Here is a 17,465-nt window from a genome sequence, read left to right as displayed (position 1 = left end):
AATTCTTTTGGGTGTGTTCTCGGGCAACATGAAGTTATCGGGAAGAAGGAACAAACAATATACTATCTGGGCAAGAAGTTCAGCAGTTACGAAACCAAATACACTTTGTTGGAAAGGACTTGTTTTGCCCTAACTTGGGTCGCTCAGAAGCTTAGGCATTACCTGTTGGCCTACACCACCTATCTCATCACCAGGTTGGATCCTTTGAAGTACATATTCTAGAAGTCGATGCCCACAGGGAGGTTAGCAAAACGGCAAATCTTTCTTACCGAGTTCGACATAGTCTATATCACCCGCACGGAAATGAAAGCTCAAGCTTTAGTGGATCACCTAGCTGAAAATCCTATTGATGATGAATACCAGCCTTTGAGTACTTACATTCCGGAGGAGGAAGTAAACTCAGTTGAGATAATCTCAGAAGACACTAACACTTGGAAAATGTTCTTCGATGGAGCATTGAATGCAAAAGGTGTCGGGATTGGGGCAATCCTGATCTCATCCACTGGTCAGCACTATCCTACCACAGCCCGACTTTGATTTTTCTACACCAACAACACTGCCGAGTATGAAGCCTGCATTATGGGTATGAACATGGCAATCGACCAAGATGTGGAAGAATTGTTAATCTTGTGAGATTCGGACTTGATTATCCGACAAGCTCAAGGTGAATGGGAAACTCGAGATGTCAAGCTTATTCCATACAGGCAACATGTGGAAGATCTTAGCAAGCGGTTCAAGTCAGTCGAGTTCAGGTACTTTCCTCGGTTTCACAATGACTTAGTCGATGTACTCGCTACTTTGGCCTCGATGTTGCCATACCCAGGCAATGTCCACATTGGCCCGTTGGAAATCCAAATCCGAGAAAGGCATGGTTATTGCAATACAGTTAAGGAAGAACCAAATGTCCAGCCATGGAATCATGATATCAAGAGATTTGTGAAAACAAAAGAATATCCCGAGCAAGCCAATGGAGACCAAAAAAGAACCATTAGAAGGCTTGCCAACGGTTTCTTGTTGAGCGGAGAGGTCTTGTACAAAAGGACTCCAGATCTCAACCTTTTAAGATGTGTGGATGCCCAAGAGGCCGGAAGAATCATGCATGAAGTACACGCAGGAGTGTGTGGACCTCATATGAATGGATACGTCCTGGCAAAGAACATCCTTCGAGCAGGTTATTACTGGATGACCATGGAAAAGGATTGCTTCAGTTTTCTCCGAAAATGTCATCAGTGTCAGGTGCACGGTGACCTGATTCATGCCCACCTTCAGAACTGCATCCTATGTCAGCACTGTGGTCGTTCGTTGCTTGGGGTATGGATGTTATTGGGCCAATCGAGCCAAAAGCTTCAAATGGGCATAGATTCATATTGGTTTCCATTAACTACTTCACAAAATGGGTCGAAGCAGTCACTCTCAAAGATGTCACTAAGAAAGGAGTGGTAGATTTCGTGCACTCCAACATCATCTGCCGTTTTGGTATGCCTACAACTATCATTATGGACAATGTTACAAACTTGAATAACCATTTGATGAGGGAGATATGTGAACAATTTAAGATCACACATCGGAATTCTACCCCTTATCGGCCCAAAGCTAATGGTGTCGTCGAAGCAGCAAACAAGAACATCAAGAAAATTCTTAAGAAGATGATCCAAAGTTCTAGATAATGGCATGAAAAGTTGTCGTTTGCATTGTTAGGATATCGCACAACTATGCGCATATTAGTTGGAGCAACACCCTATCTATTGGTTTATGGAACTGAAGCCGTAATACTAGCAGAAGTTGAAATTCCTTCTCTTCAAATCATTGTTGAAGCCGAGATTGAGGATAGTGAGTGGGTCAAGACCCGTCTAGAATAGCTAACCCTGATTGATGAAAAGCAGATGGTCGTAGTTTGCCACGAGCAGTTGTATTAACAAAGAATGGCCCGTGCCTACAACAAGGAAGTGCGGCCCAGGCATTTTGAAGTGGGGCAACTCGTTTTGAGATGCGATCTCCCGCATCACAAGGAAGCAAAAGGAAAGTTCGCTCCAAACTGGAAGGGCCCATACATTATAAGAAAATTTTTGCCAAAAGAGCATTGTACCTAGGAGACATTGAAGGAAATGACCCTGAAACAGCTGTCAATGTAGATGCGGTCAAGATGTATTACGTTTAATCCTTCTACGATACCAATATTGTCCGATCGGGATGACGAAGGCTTTCATTCTCACTACCCTCAATTACTTCAACATTTGCCAACCCGTTAAGCAGGTTCCCTGAACTACGTTCGACTTGATTCTGAAAGGATACGTAGGCAGCCTCTCTCTAGGGTTCTGTCATACCAAAATAAAAATCCAAATTCCCCCAAAAAATAAAACAGGGGCAGATGTTATAATGGCTCGACGATCATCCTTACTGAATGGTTCCAAAGTTGTAATTCAGTCCTAATCATTTTTACCCAAATCCTTTAAAAGTCCTTCCGATCAATCGGTGAGAATGTCCAAGGATCGTAGAATGCAGCTACTTGGATCCAATGCAATCAAAATAAGAGAAATAAAATGAGAGTCTTATTTGTGAAAACCCACACGGGCACCGTAAGGCGATGGTGAGCAGAGAAACTAAAAATGAGAGAGTCTTGTTAGTGAAAACTCGCAAAGAGCACTATAAGGCGACGATAAGAAGAGAAATGAGAGAGGTCAATTTGCAAAAACCCACAAAGGGCGCCATTGATCGAAAAGAAGGAATTTCCTACAACCATCGGCACTGATAGAATCCTAGCCAGGTTCCTCGGTTTTAAGATACGAGTTATGATGGGTTTATAAGAGATTGGATGGTTGCGCAAATCAGGTATCCAGTCCGAGAACATGTCATGTCTATTCAAGTCTGCATGCACTCCAGATAAGTCCTTCTTTCTCCTCCCCCCCCCCAAAAGGGACACTTCTTGTTAAATTCATTATCCCGACCTTTGTTTACTCTTCTTTGAGTCCCTTTCAGTCTAATCCTTCTTCGAAACTAATACAAAGAAAAGATGACAAGATTGGTTTTATAGGGTTCTGCTTAACAAAAGCCAAATTCAAGGAAAAGCACCCAGCCTCAGCAGGTGCATCAAGTCGATCTCGACTGGCCATGATGGCCGATGCTCTAAATTCAAAATTATTGAAAAGTAAAGAAATCTAAAGTCAAGTGCCCGTAAAGGCAGAATAAGATAAAAAGGCCAAAGCCCCACACGGGCTAAGCATCATGTGAAATTTTGGAAGGTCAAGTTCCCTGGGTTTAGAAGAGAGATTGATCTCTAGAAAGCCAACGAGCAATAGAGAATTCATCGAAAGAGTTGGGCCGAGATCAAGTGATCAAAAGAATCAAGGCCACAAAACCAACCACTGTTTCAAACTAACAATTATTCTTTGTTTGAAAACATGAAATAGGTGCGATCCGAAGCAGCCTTGCAAGAAATCAGTGCCACTAAAAGAAACTGCGCAAGGGCTAGAAACAGTTTTGCAGCAATAATCAATCAAATAAAACAAAACAAAAACAAAAAAAGGAAGTCTCTTCCAAATTCTTTCCTGCATTCGTACACATTTTTTAATAAAAAAAAAGATAGAAGAAAATTCAACAAAAAAAATATGGTAGCATAGGGTCCCCAATCTCTAGTTATGTTTTTTCCAACATAGGGTCACCACTCCCTAGTTGATTTTATTTTAGACATAGGGTCTCCATTCCCTAGTCATTTTTCCAACATAGGGTGTCCACTCCCTAGTTGATTTTATTTTAGGCATAGGGTCTCCACTCCCTAGTCTGCTTTTCCAACATAGGGTCTCTACTCCCTAGTTGATTTTATTTTAGGCATAGGGTCTCCACTCCTTAGTATGCTTTCCAAACATAGGGTCTCCATTCCCTAGTTGATTTTATTTTAGACATATGATCTCCACTCCCTAGTCTGCTTTTCCAACATATGGTCTCCACTCCCTAGTTGATTTTATTTTAGGCATAGTGTCTCCACTCCCTAGTCTACTTTTCCAACATATGGTATCCACTCCCTAGTTGAAGTTATTTTAGACATAGGGTCTCCACTCACTAGTTGACTTTATTTTTAGATATAGGGTCTCCATTCCCTAGTCTTCTTTTCCAACATAGGGTCTCCACTCCCTAGTTGAATTTATTTTAGACATATGGTCTCCACTCCCTAGTCTGGTTTTCCAACATAGGGTCTCCTAGTTGATTTTCTTTTAGACATAGGATCTCCACTCCCTAGTCTGTTTTTCCAACATAGGGTCTCCACTCCCTAGTTGATTTTATTTTAGGTATAGGGTCTCCACTCCCTAGTTTGATTTTCCAATATAGGGTCTGCACTCCCTAGTTGATTTTATTTTTAGGCATATGGTCTCCACTCCCTAGTCACTTTTCCAACATAGGGTCTCCACTCCCTGGATAAGATTATTTTAGACATAGGGTCTCCACTCCCTAGTCGCATTTCCAACATAGGATCTCCACTCCCTAGTTGATTTTATTTTAGATATAGGGTCTCCACTCCCTGGTCTGCTTTTCCAACATAGGGTCACCACTCCTTAGTCTGGTTTTCCAGCATAAGGTCTCCACTCCCTAGTTGAATTTATTTTAGACATAGGGTCTCCACTCCCTAGTCGCTTTTCCAAAATAGGGTCTTCACTCCCTTGTTGATTTTATTTTTAGATATAGGGTCTCCACTCCCTTGTCACTTTTCCAACATAGTGTCTCCACTCCCTAGTTGAGATACTTTTAGGCATAGGGTCTCCACTCCCTAGTCATTTTTTCAATATAGAGTCTTCACTCCCTAGTTGATTTTATTTTAAACATAGGGTCTCCACTCCATAGTCTGCTTTTCCAACATAGGGTCTCCACTCTCAAGTCTCTTTTCCAACATAGGGTCTCCACTCCCTAGTAGATTTCATTATAAATATAGGGCTCCATTCCCTAATCGCTTTTTCCCAAGGATACACAATCCTTATGTTGCTTTCAATAAATAAATAGTTTAGATTTTTGTTACAAATAACTCACGAAATATTTCTAGTCAAAACTGGGGCAGAAAATGTCGTTCGTTTGTTTGCTTTGGTGCCTGAACAGGTTTTCACTGTGAGGCACAAGGTTTGAGATAACCCAAAAGAAGAAGTCTCAACCCTAATAAAAGAAAGGAAGAACAAGAAAACAAGTTGATATTGAGAGCCAGGAAATGCAAGGAGCTTTTCCTTTTTCTCTTTTGTGTATATCAGAGAAAACTTTTAGGGTAAAATATGCTAGTATTCTTGTGTATTGAGTGAAGGTTTCTTTTTTCTTTTATAGAGTGTACCCAATAGCATCCAGAGAATATTCTAACCTAAATTCTTTGGATAGTACATCATATTTTGACAGAGAATAAAAGACAGCTGTCTAGTTTTCAGCATCTTTTAACAAACTCTGGACAATTGTCCCTTCTAGAAACTTCCCCTTTTCTAGATATTTCTTTCTAAAATCCCTAAAGTCTTCCTAAGCTTCTTTTTTTGGTATTATATCCCTAAAAGTCTTTGAGGATTTACAAATCAAGCGTACAAAGATAGGGCAAGAAAAAATCAGAATCCAAACCAAAAATGATAAACAAAACGAAATAAAGTAATTTAAACCTAGAGTATCAAGCCTTGAAAACCTAGATTAGTTCTAAACCAAAACAAGACTTAACATGGAGAAGATTCATAACGAAATTAGGAACATATTACTATTAGCAAGTTTTATAAAGAGGAAAAGAAAAAAAACTATCAAGCCTAATCAGTGAACATGCTTAGATAATTTAATTAACATAGACAAACCAGACAAACAGTTAACAAAAATAAAAGAAAAACAAATATATGCTGCAATTTAAACCAAACTCATGCAAGCTAAAAGAAAGAAAATTATTGTAAAAAAAGATGGAAGATAAATATAAACGAAAAAATGGGAAAGAAATTACCTAAGGCTTTTTTTGAAGTGGACTAGTCAAGAATTCAATCAACTTTAACGGGGTAAAGATGAACTTAGACGACCATTAATCGATTTCTCTTATCAAGGGAAGTCGATTAATGGAAGTCTTGGGTTCAAACGGCTCAGAAACTGAAAGAAAATTAGAAGGGGAAAAATTAGGGTTTTGGATCTTAGATCTGAAATTTGAGGATTTCTAGGCTTATTTGAAGGGAACGGTGGTGATATATGGAAACAGGAGAGTGAGGTGATTATATGGTGTTAATAGTGTAGGGTTTGAGATGGTCCGCCGCCGTGAGGCGATTTCCGATCGGCGGACCACGGCGGAGACGGCGGGGGTATACTAGGACGGCTAGGGTTTTATTGAGAGAGATGGGAGAGGGAGACGGAATTGAAAGGGGGATATATGGGGGTGGTCTCATTCGGACACTTATATGGGAATGCGGGATCAGTTCCCAACTATTGGATCTGTAAGGATCAACGGCTAGAATGGCTTGGGGTCGAAAACAGGGTCGTTTTAGGTAAGTGGGTTTGGACAGGTTTTGGGGGTATTGGGCCTGTGGATTCCAACCTTTTCTTTTTGTTTTTCTTTCTTTTCTTTAATTTAAAAAATTCTAACTAAATTAATAAATCCTAAATTTAATCCTAAATTAGTCTAAACAATAAAATCAAGCTAATCACCTATTTGTACTATTTGCCAATTAATTAATCTTAAATTAATGAAGAGGGAATTACTAATCTAAAATTAAAAACTAAAAATGTAAAAATGAACAATATTTTTTGTGATTTGCATTTTAATAAAGCAATTAATTAACCAATTAACCATAAAATATGAACATGAAAATTCTAATATGCAATGCATGATATTTTTGACCCTTTTGGGAAATTTTTCATGATTTTAACATAATTAAAGGTGCACAAGAAATGCAAACAAGTAATAAAAAGTACAAAAATCTTATAAAATTGAAAATAAATTTGGAAAAATCCATTTCTTTGATTTTGTATGAGTATTTCTCATAGGGAAAAAATCACATGCTCACAATACATTTTCAAGTTAAGTGATAAAATATTTTCCAATTCAAAATCACACATGACGTCTTTCATGATAATAACAATGAGACTAAGTAAAATAAATATACTTTCATGTATGTTGTGTATAACCCCGTTACTACAACCTTTCACAACTAATCTATGGAGACTCTATACCAAAAATAGAATTAAACACTTACATTAATACCCGGCTAACATAAATTAAGAAAACAACATGATAGCTACCACAAAATAGGAGTGGTGCCTCACCATATACCTCAGGAAGAGAGTCATCCTAGCCCTGACCACATGCCACATATCATAACTGATCCTGAAACATGTAAAGTAAGCGGGACCCCGGAGGGAGGCCTCTAAGGGTTGAGTACATCACAGCGGTACTTGTGAGCATGTGATTTTTGCCCTATATAATTTACTCCTATAAAATCAAAGAAAATAGATTTCTTCTTATTATTTGCCATTTTATATGAATGGCAAATAAAATTTACTCCTATAATTTGCCATTTTCTTCTTATTATTTGCCATTTTAAATGAGCATGTGATTTTTGCCCTATATATTTTACTCCTATAAAATCAAAGAAAATAGATTTCTTCTTATTATTTGCCATTTTATATGATTTTGTAGGATTTTTATTAATTATTTGTATTTTTGTGCACGTTTAATCTTTTATTAAAATCATGAAAAATGCCAAAAATACCATGTATTGCATTTAGGTTTTATTTTTATATTTTTAGGATTAATTAGACAATTATTTGTGTTATTAAAAATGAAAATAAAAAAATAGCTCATTGTGCATTTTTATATTTTAATTTTTAGATTAATGATTTTTCTTTTCTAATTTAGGATCAAATAATTTTTATAATTATTATAATTAGATAATTAGTTAGTTTTAAAATTTAGATTAATTTAGTATTTTAATTTAAGATTTTTAATTTAAAAAAAAGGAGAAAAAGAAAAGAAAAAAGAATAAAAAGAGGTAATTGAAAAAGGGGCTTTTAATTGAAATTGGACTGATTTTAGCCCAAAACCCGTCCAAAATCTGCCCCTAACCCAAGCCCAAATTTGCCTACCCGGTCCAGGATTCACCACCCCCAAAAATGGCCCCGTTTCATCTTGTTTTCATCACAGCCGTTGGATCTTGTTAATCCAACGGCCCGAAACTGGCCTCCCTTTTATTATTTAACTGTCCAAATTAAACCTCCCCCCCCCTTCACAATTCCAACCCCCCTTCAGTTCATCTCTTTCACCCAAACTAAAGAATCCCTGGTCGTCTTCACTCCCTCACCGTCTCCGCCGCCAACCACAACCGGAAATCGCCTCACGGCTGTTTCGGTGTTCCAAATGGCCCCAAATCAACCCCCTTCGTCTCTTCTTCACAAATCTCCAAACCAATCCCCTCTAATTACTCTTAAACGCTCCGAATCTCAAATTTGAGTTTCAATACTAAAAACCATAACCTCTCCAAATCAACCCAAAACTTCACTAGGTTATCCCCTCACCCCTAATACCCTACTGGTTTGCCCAAAAAGCCTCTCAAAATCGAGCAATTTCAGATTGAAAGTCTGAAAACCTAAAATAAACCTCTACTAAGTTGATTCCGGAAGAATTAATGGCTCAAACCTACATGAGTCAACTGCTTTCGATGAGAGCAATTGATTCATGTGGGTTTGATTTATTTTTATGCTTGCCAGAGTTAGTTCCAAACCGCAGCCAGTTTCACCAAGCCCAGTTCGTGTCTCACGTTTAGGTTAGGTAATTCCTCTTTATGTTCTGTCATTCTTTCTTTTCTTATGTTTTTATTTTCCTTCGTCATGTTTTGGTTTAGTATTAACCGTGTAATTCTAGGGTTTTTCTTTTTTTTTAAACTGTTAATTGTTGTTTACCATTGATAATTAGACTAATCAAAGCATGCTAGGATTTTATTTCAATTCGCATAGGATTTACGCTAATTTTATAGGTTGTTATAATGACTGCTCTGTTTTTTGTTTCCATTTTTCGTGTTTGTTCCTCTCTGTTTTAGTTGCAATATTTAGATTGGATTTAGTCAAATTTCCAAATGTAACTAATTGACTTGTTTTGATTTATAAGTTAAGTAGTTTGACTTCTAGGGTTCATCACAGCTTTCTTCCAATCTTGGTTTGGTTTTTGTTCAGATGCTATTGGTTTAAATTCAGTGTTTAGGGTTAATTAGATCAGCTCTTACTAATTAGGAAAATATCAGTGTTTTAATTACACCTTTTGATTTTGGATCCTAAATCTTGTGAATTGCAAATCATTGGAAACCTGTAGGGTCTTAATTGAAATAAAAGAAACATAGGGCAAAGTTGAAATAGGCAGTAATTAAAAGGGTAAAAATGGACGTTCACATAGATTAATATCAGAACCTTCTAGACTTTTCACAATTGTCCCTATCCTTAGTATAAAAATGCTGGTTATGGATAAGGAAAAGGACAGACAGTTGTAAAAGATGTTGTACTATCCTGAAAGTTCAGAATTTTAGGTTAGAATATGCTTTTTTGATGCATTTTTGGTACACTCTATAAAAGGGAAACATTCCCTCGCTCATAGAGGGGGATTCAGCCTTATTCTCTACCTAAAAGTTCTGAAAGACACAGATTGATCACCATTCTCTGCCCAAAAGGTTCTGAAAAACACATCAGATTTCAGAACCCCAAAAATACCCTGAAGTTTCAGCACTACTGTTTCTTAGCATTTTTTGGACCTAAAAATTCTGATTTTCAAAAGAAAGGATTCAGAGCAATTTTTCTCTTAAGAAGTCATGATTTTCAAAAGCTCAAGCTTGGTTTATGTTTAGAATGGCCCTCCTACTGTGTTTCTGCTGCTGAATTCACTTGTTGATTGGTGTTCTTAGTCCATTTCAGCTTACTACTTCATTTTGTCCTTTGTAACCAGGTACCTCCTAAGCTTTTGAATGTTGAATGGGATATAAGCATGTGTTAGAAGATGTATTGCTATTGTAGGATTTTAATATTTTGTTAGAATTGAGCTTCTCATGATGTCTTTCCTTAAGTTATTTAGCTTGTCGTTCTTTAATTTCATTCATTTTAGCTTTCACCTTGATACATAAAAGTTGTTGTTCCTTGAATTAGTTAGGGTGTTTGGTATTGAAGGTGTTGGAAGAGCTTCTCACTCATGTTTTCTGAACTTCAGTCTAGATGGTTTTTTTTAGTTTAAAAAATGTTAATTTCATCCTTCTCATGTGCTTAGCTTGGGTTGTTTAGCTAGCTTTCGTACAAAGAGTGTTGGATCTATTTTGATGGTCAATTTAGATCAGTCCCCTCATTGTATTATGTTGGACAAATTTAAAGCAGTAGGTTGCCATGATAGTTTGTATGGTGACTGCCAAAGTCTGTTAAATTTTGAGATTAGTTTTGTAATCGTTTGATAGTTCATAATCAAGTGTTAGCCATGTTGGATAAACTTGGATCAATTATAGCTTGTTTTGGTTTCTGAAAATCATAGTAGGTTGGAGTTTATTCCTTCGAACAACATGTATGATTTAGGGCAGTCATATTTAGCTAATTAAGCTAATATCCATGATTTGAATGCCATGTATTTGATTCCGCATATTAATTTCCAGATCTTAGTCTCATGTTTTTTTGTTGTGATTAGCACGTTTAGAGTAACCTAAATATCAAGAAAGGCCTTGACATGTTTACAGTTTTCAGTTTGGGTCCGATTCTTGGCCTCATAAGTTAGCCCGTTCGTCATGAAGTTTGAAAGTGACCAGATTTGGTTTTCTTTTGCTTTGGGTTCAACTTTGAGCCCAATAGTCTTCAGCTTTAGCTTGCTTTGTTCTTGTTTTTCCAAAGATTTATGTTAATTTGATAAGAAGAGGATTTTTCATGTGGAATTTTTGTGTATTATTGGGCTGGGCACTAGCCCAAACCAAACAGCGTCGACCGTTCTGGACCTGTTGAGGGTTTCGAAGATCCATGCCTTTTGGGCTCAATTTCGATCCCAGGCATTCCCAATATTTTGCTCCCCTTAATCAGATAATTAAAGGCCCAACATGTACACTAACTTGTTTTTCTTTTAACATAATAGTCATATAAGAATATCCTTAGACTATTGTAGTTAGATATAATTCCTAAAAATGGATTGAGGTGTTCCATTTTAATTAAATAACCTATGGCCCTCATATTGATATTAACCTATTAATAAAATAATCTTAAACACTTGTAGATTGCTTTAGGCGCGATTTAAACTATTTTTGTGATTATGTATACGTTCGCGTAATATAATTACGCATTTAATTCTAAAAAATAAATGAGGTATGCGTTCGCGCAACTTCAACCAAACCTTTCTTAATAAAAAAAACAAAACGTTATTAATTGTGGACACGTTCGCGTGACATGATTTTTGACGCGCCAAAATAAAAGAGTAGATGTACGCGTAACTCAATTCATTAATTACAAATGAATCAAATGATTAAAAGCGGTGAAAGATAAATGCACATAGGTCCTAAAAATGAGTAGTTAAACAATTTAAGCCAAGTAATAATCACTAAGCGACCGTGCTAGAACCACGGAACACGGGAATACCTAACACCTTCTCCCGGGTTAACAAAATTCCTTACTTAGAATTTCTAGTTCGAAGACCTTTAAAAATAAAAACTTCCTCGATTTGGGATTTAAAATAAACCGATGACTTGGGACGCCAAATAAACTATTCCATGTGGCGACTCTGATAAATTAATTAATCTCATCTTAATTAATGTCACTTTAATTGGAAATACTTCCATATACCTTTCGGGGTGTAAAAATGGAGGTGTGACAGCTCTGGCAACTATGTTGGGGACCAAGAACCTAGAATCTCTGGTTCAGGGTTCAATAATTCGAGCTTGTTAATATGATTTTTATTTGGCTTTATTGTTGATATTACTGTATTTTGTAGACTTAATGTGCTAATTTCCATTTACCGTTTTGATAGTACTTGAACTGTATTTACATGTCTTCTTACGCCTCCCTTCCAAGTCTTCTAAAAATGGTGCTCACATTCGCGTGGCCCACTTTTCTGTTAGAGTTATACCAAATAGAACGGGGTTGGGCAAGCAACAAGGCCGGGCAGACTTTCGTGCTCCCGGTATGTTGCCCCCTCCTCGACTCGAGTTTGTCCGCTCGGGTAAGCCAGGTTTAGAACACAACCCCAGGTTTGAAATTAGAATAATATAACCTCATGCTAGATCCCTAGTAGGTACGATTATTTGCATCACATGCATTTGACCTTGGGGACTCAACACAGGAGTTGGGTACGTCTAGGATAGGTGTACCCAAAATAAAGACCATCTTGATGCATCCTACGTGCTATGGGATTATTTATTTGTTTCGGCTTGCATGTTGACTTGCTAGGAAAATAAAATCAAGAGAAAAACAAAGAGTGAGGTAGGATAGAGAATTTACCTGGTTCCAAAATTCCCGGTATTTGAAAATGTCTCGAAACTCTGCCAAAAGTTTTGAAAAAAAGGGAAAAGAGGAAAATGTATTTCAAAAAGAGTGAGTCAAATATCATGTTTTTTTTATTGCGTCAAAACTTACCGAACTATACAGGTCTGATTCTCACCAGATGTGGGATACGTAGGCAACCCACATAAGGTTCTGCCTCATTGTTTACAAAAATAATCAAGTAATGTGTAGTTTAGGGCTTTGGTCAAAAAAATAAGCTGACCCAGCTTCGGTTGTATTTTAAGTCATTCTTACCGGGATAGCCTTAGATTATCTTTTAATTGTCTAAAGGCTATTTTCGTAAAGAATGGGAAAGTCTGTTAGTGAGGTGTCTTTTTCCATAAAATACTTTCCCCCGGCCTCAAAATTTGTTTGGAATTGTGAAGGGGCAACGTTTGCAAAAACGACCATTTTTGCTAAAGTAGCATAAAAGAGGGTCATTGTCCGTTGATTTTCTTTTAGAAATTGAAAACTTGTTTTGCAAAAAGAGTCCACAAGAGTCAACCCTAACCTTAACCCTCTACAGGTACAAATGAATATTGTCTTGAACCCGTCACAAATGAATACTGTCCAGAACCTGTCACAAACCAATGATGTCCAGAACTCGTCACAATTGGTCATAGGACAGGCTCAGCTACAGCTTCGCATGTGGTGGAATTATTTAGATAAAGACGGCCAGGATTGGGTAAAAAAGCAGTTGGGTTCCCTTATAGACATCATGAGCATCGAACCCCGGGAGGATCTAATCAAAGCCTTGGTAACCTTTTGGGACCTTGACCACAACGTGTTCCGTTTCTCAGATTTTGAGCTCACCCCTACTCTGGAGGAAATGGCTGGATACATTGACTTTGGCCAGGACTTAAGAAAACAGCAGCTTATATTCCCGATGGCTCCCTCTGTGCACAAGTTCTTTGATCTTCAGAATATAAGTAAGCAAATGAAGAAGGCCCATGTAAACAACGAATGTTGTTCTTTATACTTCTTATACTTTAGGTTCGGGCACTCAGCTGGGTTTGAAACGCATGAAAAAGGATTAAACAACAAACATGACAAAAGCACCCGGCAGATTCATCGTTAGTTCGCTTTCATCGTGGCGTTTCTGAGAATCATGGTCTTTCCTAATGCAAAAGGGACAATAGATAATCGCATGGCCAGAATTGCACAAATCATCACTACCAAGAAAGATCACACACTTGTTCCGTTAGTGCTGGCAGACATTTATCGAGCATTGACCTTGTGTTAATCTGGGGCTCAATTCTTTGAGGGTTAAAACATTCTTCTACAAATGTGGTTGATCGAACATTTAAGGCTTGGGTCTCCCATTTGAGAGTTGCAACATTCTTCTCCAAATGTGGTTGATCGAACATTTGAGGCCTGGAACTTCATCAAGAATTATGAGGAAAGGGTAGAGGTTACAAATCTCCAAAAGGGTTTGAGGCCTGGGTCTCCCATTTAAGAAATTTGAAAGCAAGTCAAATTGAATGAACCATACGATGGCTTCCGGTAACGGAAGTCATATACATTACAGCTTCAAAAGGTTACTTAATGATGATAGGCCTAAGGAGTATCCAACCATATGCACCGAAAAGAGTTCTAAGGCAACTGGGAAGGTATCAAGTGGTACCCAAAGATGTAGATTTTAGTACCCAAGTCATTGAGCTACACCCAGAAGCAACCCTACCTGACATTTTAGTCCAACGGGATTGGAATGGTTGCCGATATCTGAAAATTGACACCCAGGTACCAGACCTTGCGAAAGAAGAAGTGGATCCAAATTATGTTGTGTGGTTTGAGAGAAGGTTTTGTGCGAATGATGAGCCAGAGCCCGAGCTTGAAAGGCTCGCCAAAAGAACTCATGTTCAAGCTTTTGATGATAAAATCCAGGAAAGGTTGGCCTGTGGAGAGAAGGAGAAAAAATATCAAGCCACCATTCATGTGCAAGAAGAATTGAGGAACGTCGTATTCAATAATGATCTATAGGCACAAGAAGTTGAAGGTGAAAGAAGAAGGTTGGCCCAAGAAAATGAAGCTCTCCGGGCACAAGTTCGAAAGACGAGAATAGCAGCTAAGAAACTGGGCAGAAGTAGGAAAGATGAAAAGCTCATCTACAACCTTACGCAGAAAGTACGTGACTATGAGGATGATTTGCAAAATATTGAGGCTGAGCTAGCGGAAGCCCGAACAAAGTTGGCTAGAAACGCAGAAGAACAGGCAACCTTCGTTCGACAGCTGAAGGAAAGATATGATAGAGGGGTCATGGGTTGGAAAAAAGCTTAATAGCCTTGAGGGTGAAATGACTAAACAAGCCAAGAGCTTCAAAGCCGAGAGAGAACATTTCTACGCTTTGATGGCACAGCTAGAGGAGACCTACAACATTTGCAAGAACAAAATCATACGGCCACCCAGGTTTTGGAGGCTAGATCTCAGTAGATTGGGTGGTTATTGCAAGAAAAGGGCATCATCAGGGAAAGGGTTATAAGAATCGCTGACTATATTGTGATGAAGTGCAATGAGCGTGAGGACATGACCAGGTCCATGTTCTTCACCACAGTAATGATCTTTGTTCTCCAGATAATGGATGATCTCTATCGCCTCCAGAATGGCAAGTAGGCCCACGGCAAGACCAGCTGGTGTCCCTAGGGCAGGATTGGAGGCACTTGTATACTCTTGATTGTTTTTCCTTTTTGAGTTTGTATTTTCATTCCTAGAGTATGTTTTGAGTCTGTTTTAGTTTTTAAATTCTCAAATATGTAGGATTGAGTCTTTGTAATAGAGAAAAGTTAGAAGTTTTGTTTTAATGAAAATTCCAAAAAAAACAAAAAGTGTTTATTTATTTCGCATTTATCCTTTAAACTACGTGATGATCTGATTCACACGGCATCATAATACGTCGGCAATCCCCATCGGATCCGGTCATGGTTTTTAAATAACTCAAATAAAAGAGAAAATGACGAAAAGAGAAAACGAAAAAGAAAAAGCAATAAAAGAAAACAGAGAAAACAAGAAAAAGAGAATGAGAACAAGAGAGAAAAATAAGAGAGTGCAAAAGAGAGCAAGAGAGAAGATCGGGGAGATAAAACGATAGTCGGGATGAGACACGCAATCGTTTCAAAACATGTAGAAACACATTTAACTGTATAGGTGCATCACCCACCCACCCCCCACCCCAATGTGCGATCCCATATGTGTTAATTGCCTCGAACTAACCATTTTGTTGTGTCTGCTGTTGAGTTTAGGTTCTGTTTTAAGGTGGTTTGTTTGTGGTAACTTGGCTTCACACCCTTACTTTACAAGATCCAAGGGAAGCGTCGAAATGTTGTCGGATAGTCATCTACCAACAATTTCCATCCCAGATGATAGCCTGTTATCGGCTATCCCAACATCAGAGTCGGTGGCTGCTGAAGAGAATAGGGCACTGCGCTTCCGCATGTTAGAAATGTGGGACGCCTGGTCCAACAGTAGAGAGTTGCCAAGTGCCATACCTGGTTTCCCCGAGCTACTTCCCAGAGCAAGTGGAACTTCTATCATCCCGATAAATTACCCGAATACCCCATTCGGATATCCTACCATCTCAGCCCACTTTAGTAGAACGCCTTCTGAGGTTTTCCACCAGGCATTGATTTCGGGAGTGGCTTCTAACATATTTACTGCACCGCCAACTTCGGCTACGGCACAGCCAACCTTGCCCAGGCCAAGCTTTGACCCATCATCCTTTACCTTCAAAGTACCATCTTTTCCACCAGACACTGCCCATTTCACCACCAATTCTTACCCTCTACAACCCCGGTATGATTTTACCGTGGGGCAAGAGAAAGCTACAAAAAATCTCGATCAAGAGGAAATCACTAGGAAAATGAGAAGCATGGAACAGAGCCTTAAGAATATACAAGGTTTAAGTGGCCAAAAGAGCATATCCTACGCTGATTTATGTATGTTCCCGCACATGCATTTGCCCATCGGTTTCAAGACCCCCAAGTTCGGTTTCACTAGGAAAATGAGAAGCATGGGACCCCATAGCCCACCTCAAGAAGTATTATAATCAATTGAGAGGGGCATGCGAAAAAGAAGAGCTCCTCATGGCTTATTTCAGAGAGAGTCTAGTTGGCATTGCATTCGAGTGGTACATGGATCAAGACATGTATCGCTGGCACATATGGGATAATTTGGCTCGAGATTTCGTCAAGCAATTCCAGTACAACATAGACATAGCTCCAGACAGAAATTCCCTGTCTAATCTCAAAAAGAAGTCTTCGGAAAATTTACGAGAATATGTTTTTAAGTGGCATGAACAAGCGGCCAGGGTGAAGCCCCCGATGGATAAGACCGAGATGGTCAGTGTTTTTTACAAGCCCAAGAGGTTGACTACTTTCAAAATATGATGTTTGCAATGGGAAAGCCATTTGCTGAGGCTATCAAAATTGGGGAGATAGTCGAAAATGGTTTGAAGACAGGCCGCATATTGAGCCAGTCTGCTATAAGAGCTACGTCCCAAGCAATCCAGAGCGGGTCAGGAGGTGTAGCAAATAGAAAGAAGAAAGAAGAAGTGGCGATGGCGGCTTCAAGTCCGAGGAACCCCTGTCAACCCTGAGGTTACTTCCCGCCAAACCCCCTGCGACACTATTATCCTCACCGGGATGTGGCTTATGCCATGGCTCCTCAGCCTTATGCGGTAATGAATGCCCAGCCATACACTTGGCCACAACAACAGTTTAACCAAAACCGAGCTCCGCTTCCTAGAAATAACCCTCATCACCAAGCTTCATATAATCCCCGTCCCCCACAAAATAATTTTCCATACAATGCTCGTGCCCGGGAGCCACCCAGAAGAGAAAACTTCACGTTTATTGGTGAATCATACTCTAGCCTTTTCTCCAAACTAGTCCAAATGGGTTTGTTTAAACCCGTACCCCCAACTAGGCAAAACCCAGAGTCACCCTCTTACCGATACGATGCTCAATGTGCTTACCCTTAAGGAGCGGACGGGCATGACACTGAAGACTGTTGGA

At 38.8% G+C, this 17,465-nt stretch overlaps 1 protein-coding gene across 1 annotated transcript; it reads left to right on the top strand.

The window, feature by feature from the left end:
* Nucleotides 1-303: 303 nt before the first annotated feature.
* On the top strand, nt 304-1,667 carry LOC138887860 (uncharacterized). Its single transcript, XM_070169652.1, has 3 exons — nt 304-505; nt 659-1,171; nt 1,270-1,667. The coding sequence occupies exons 1-3, from the start codon at nt 304-306 to the stop codon at nt 1,665-1,667; spliced, it is 1,113 nt and encodes a 370-aa protein (XP_070025753.1).
* The last annotated feature ends 15,798 nt before the right edge of the window (nt 1,668-17,465 follow it).

The sequence above is a fragment of the Nicotiana sylvestris genome, chromosome 3 (assembly GCF_000393655.2).
Source record: "Nicotiana sylvestris chromosome 3, ASM39365v2, whole genome shotgun sequence".
In the NCBI taxonomy this organism is placed as follows: Eukaryota; Viridiplantae; Streptophyta; class Magnoliopsida; order Solanales; family Solanaceae; genus Nicotiana; species Nicotiana sylvestris.
Note: the sequence above shows the minus strand (reverse complement) of the source record. Positions and strands in the feature narration are given on the sequence as shown.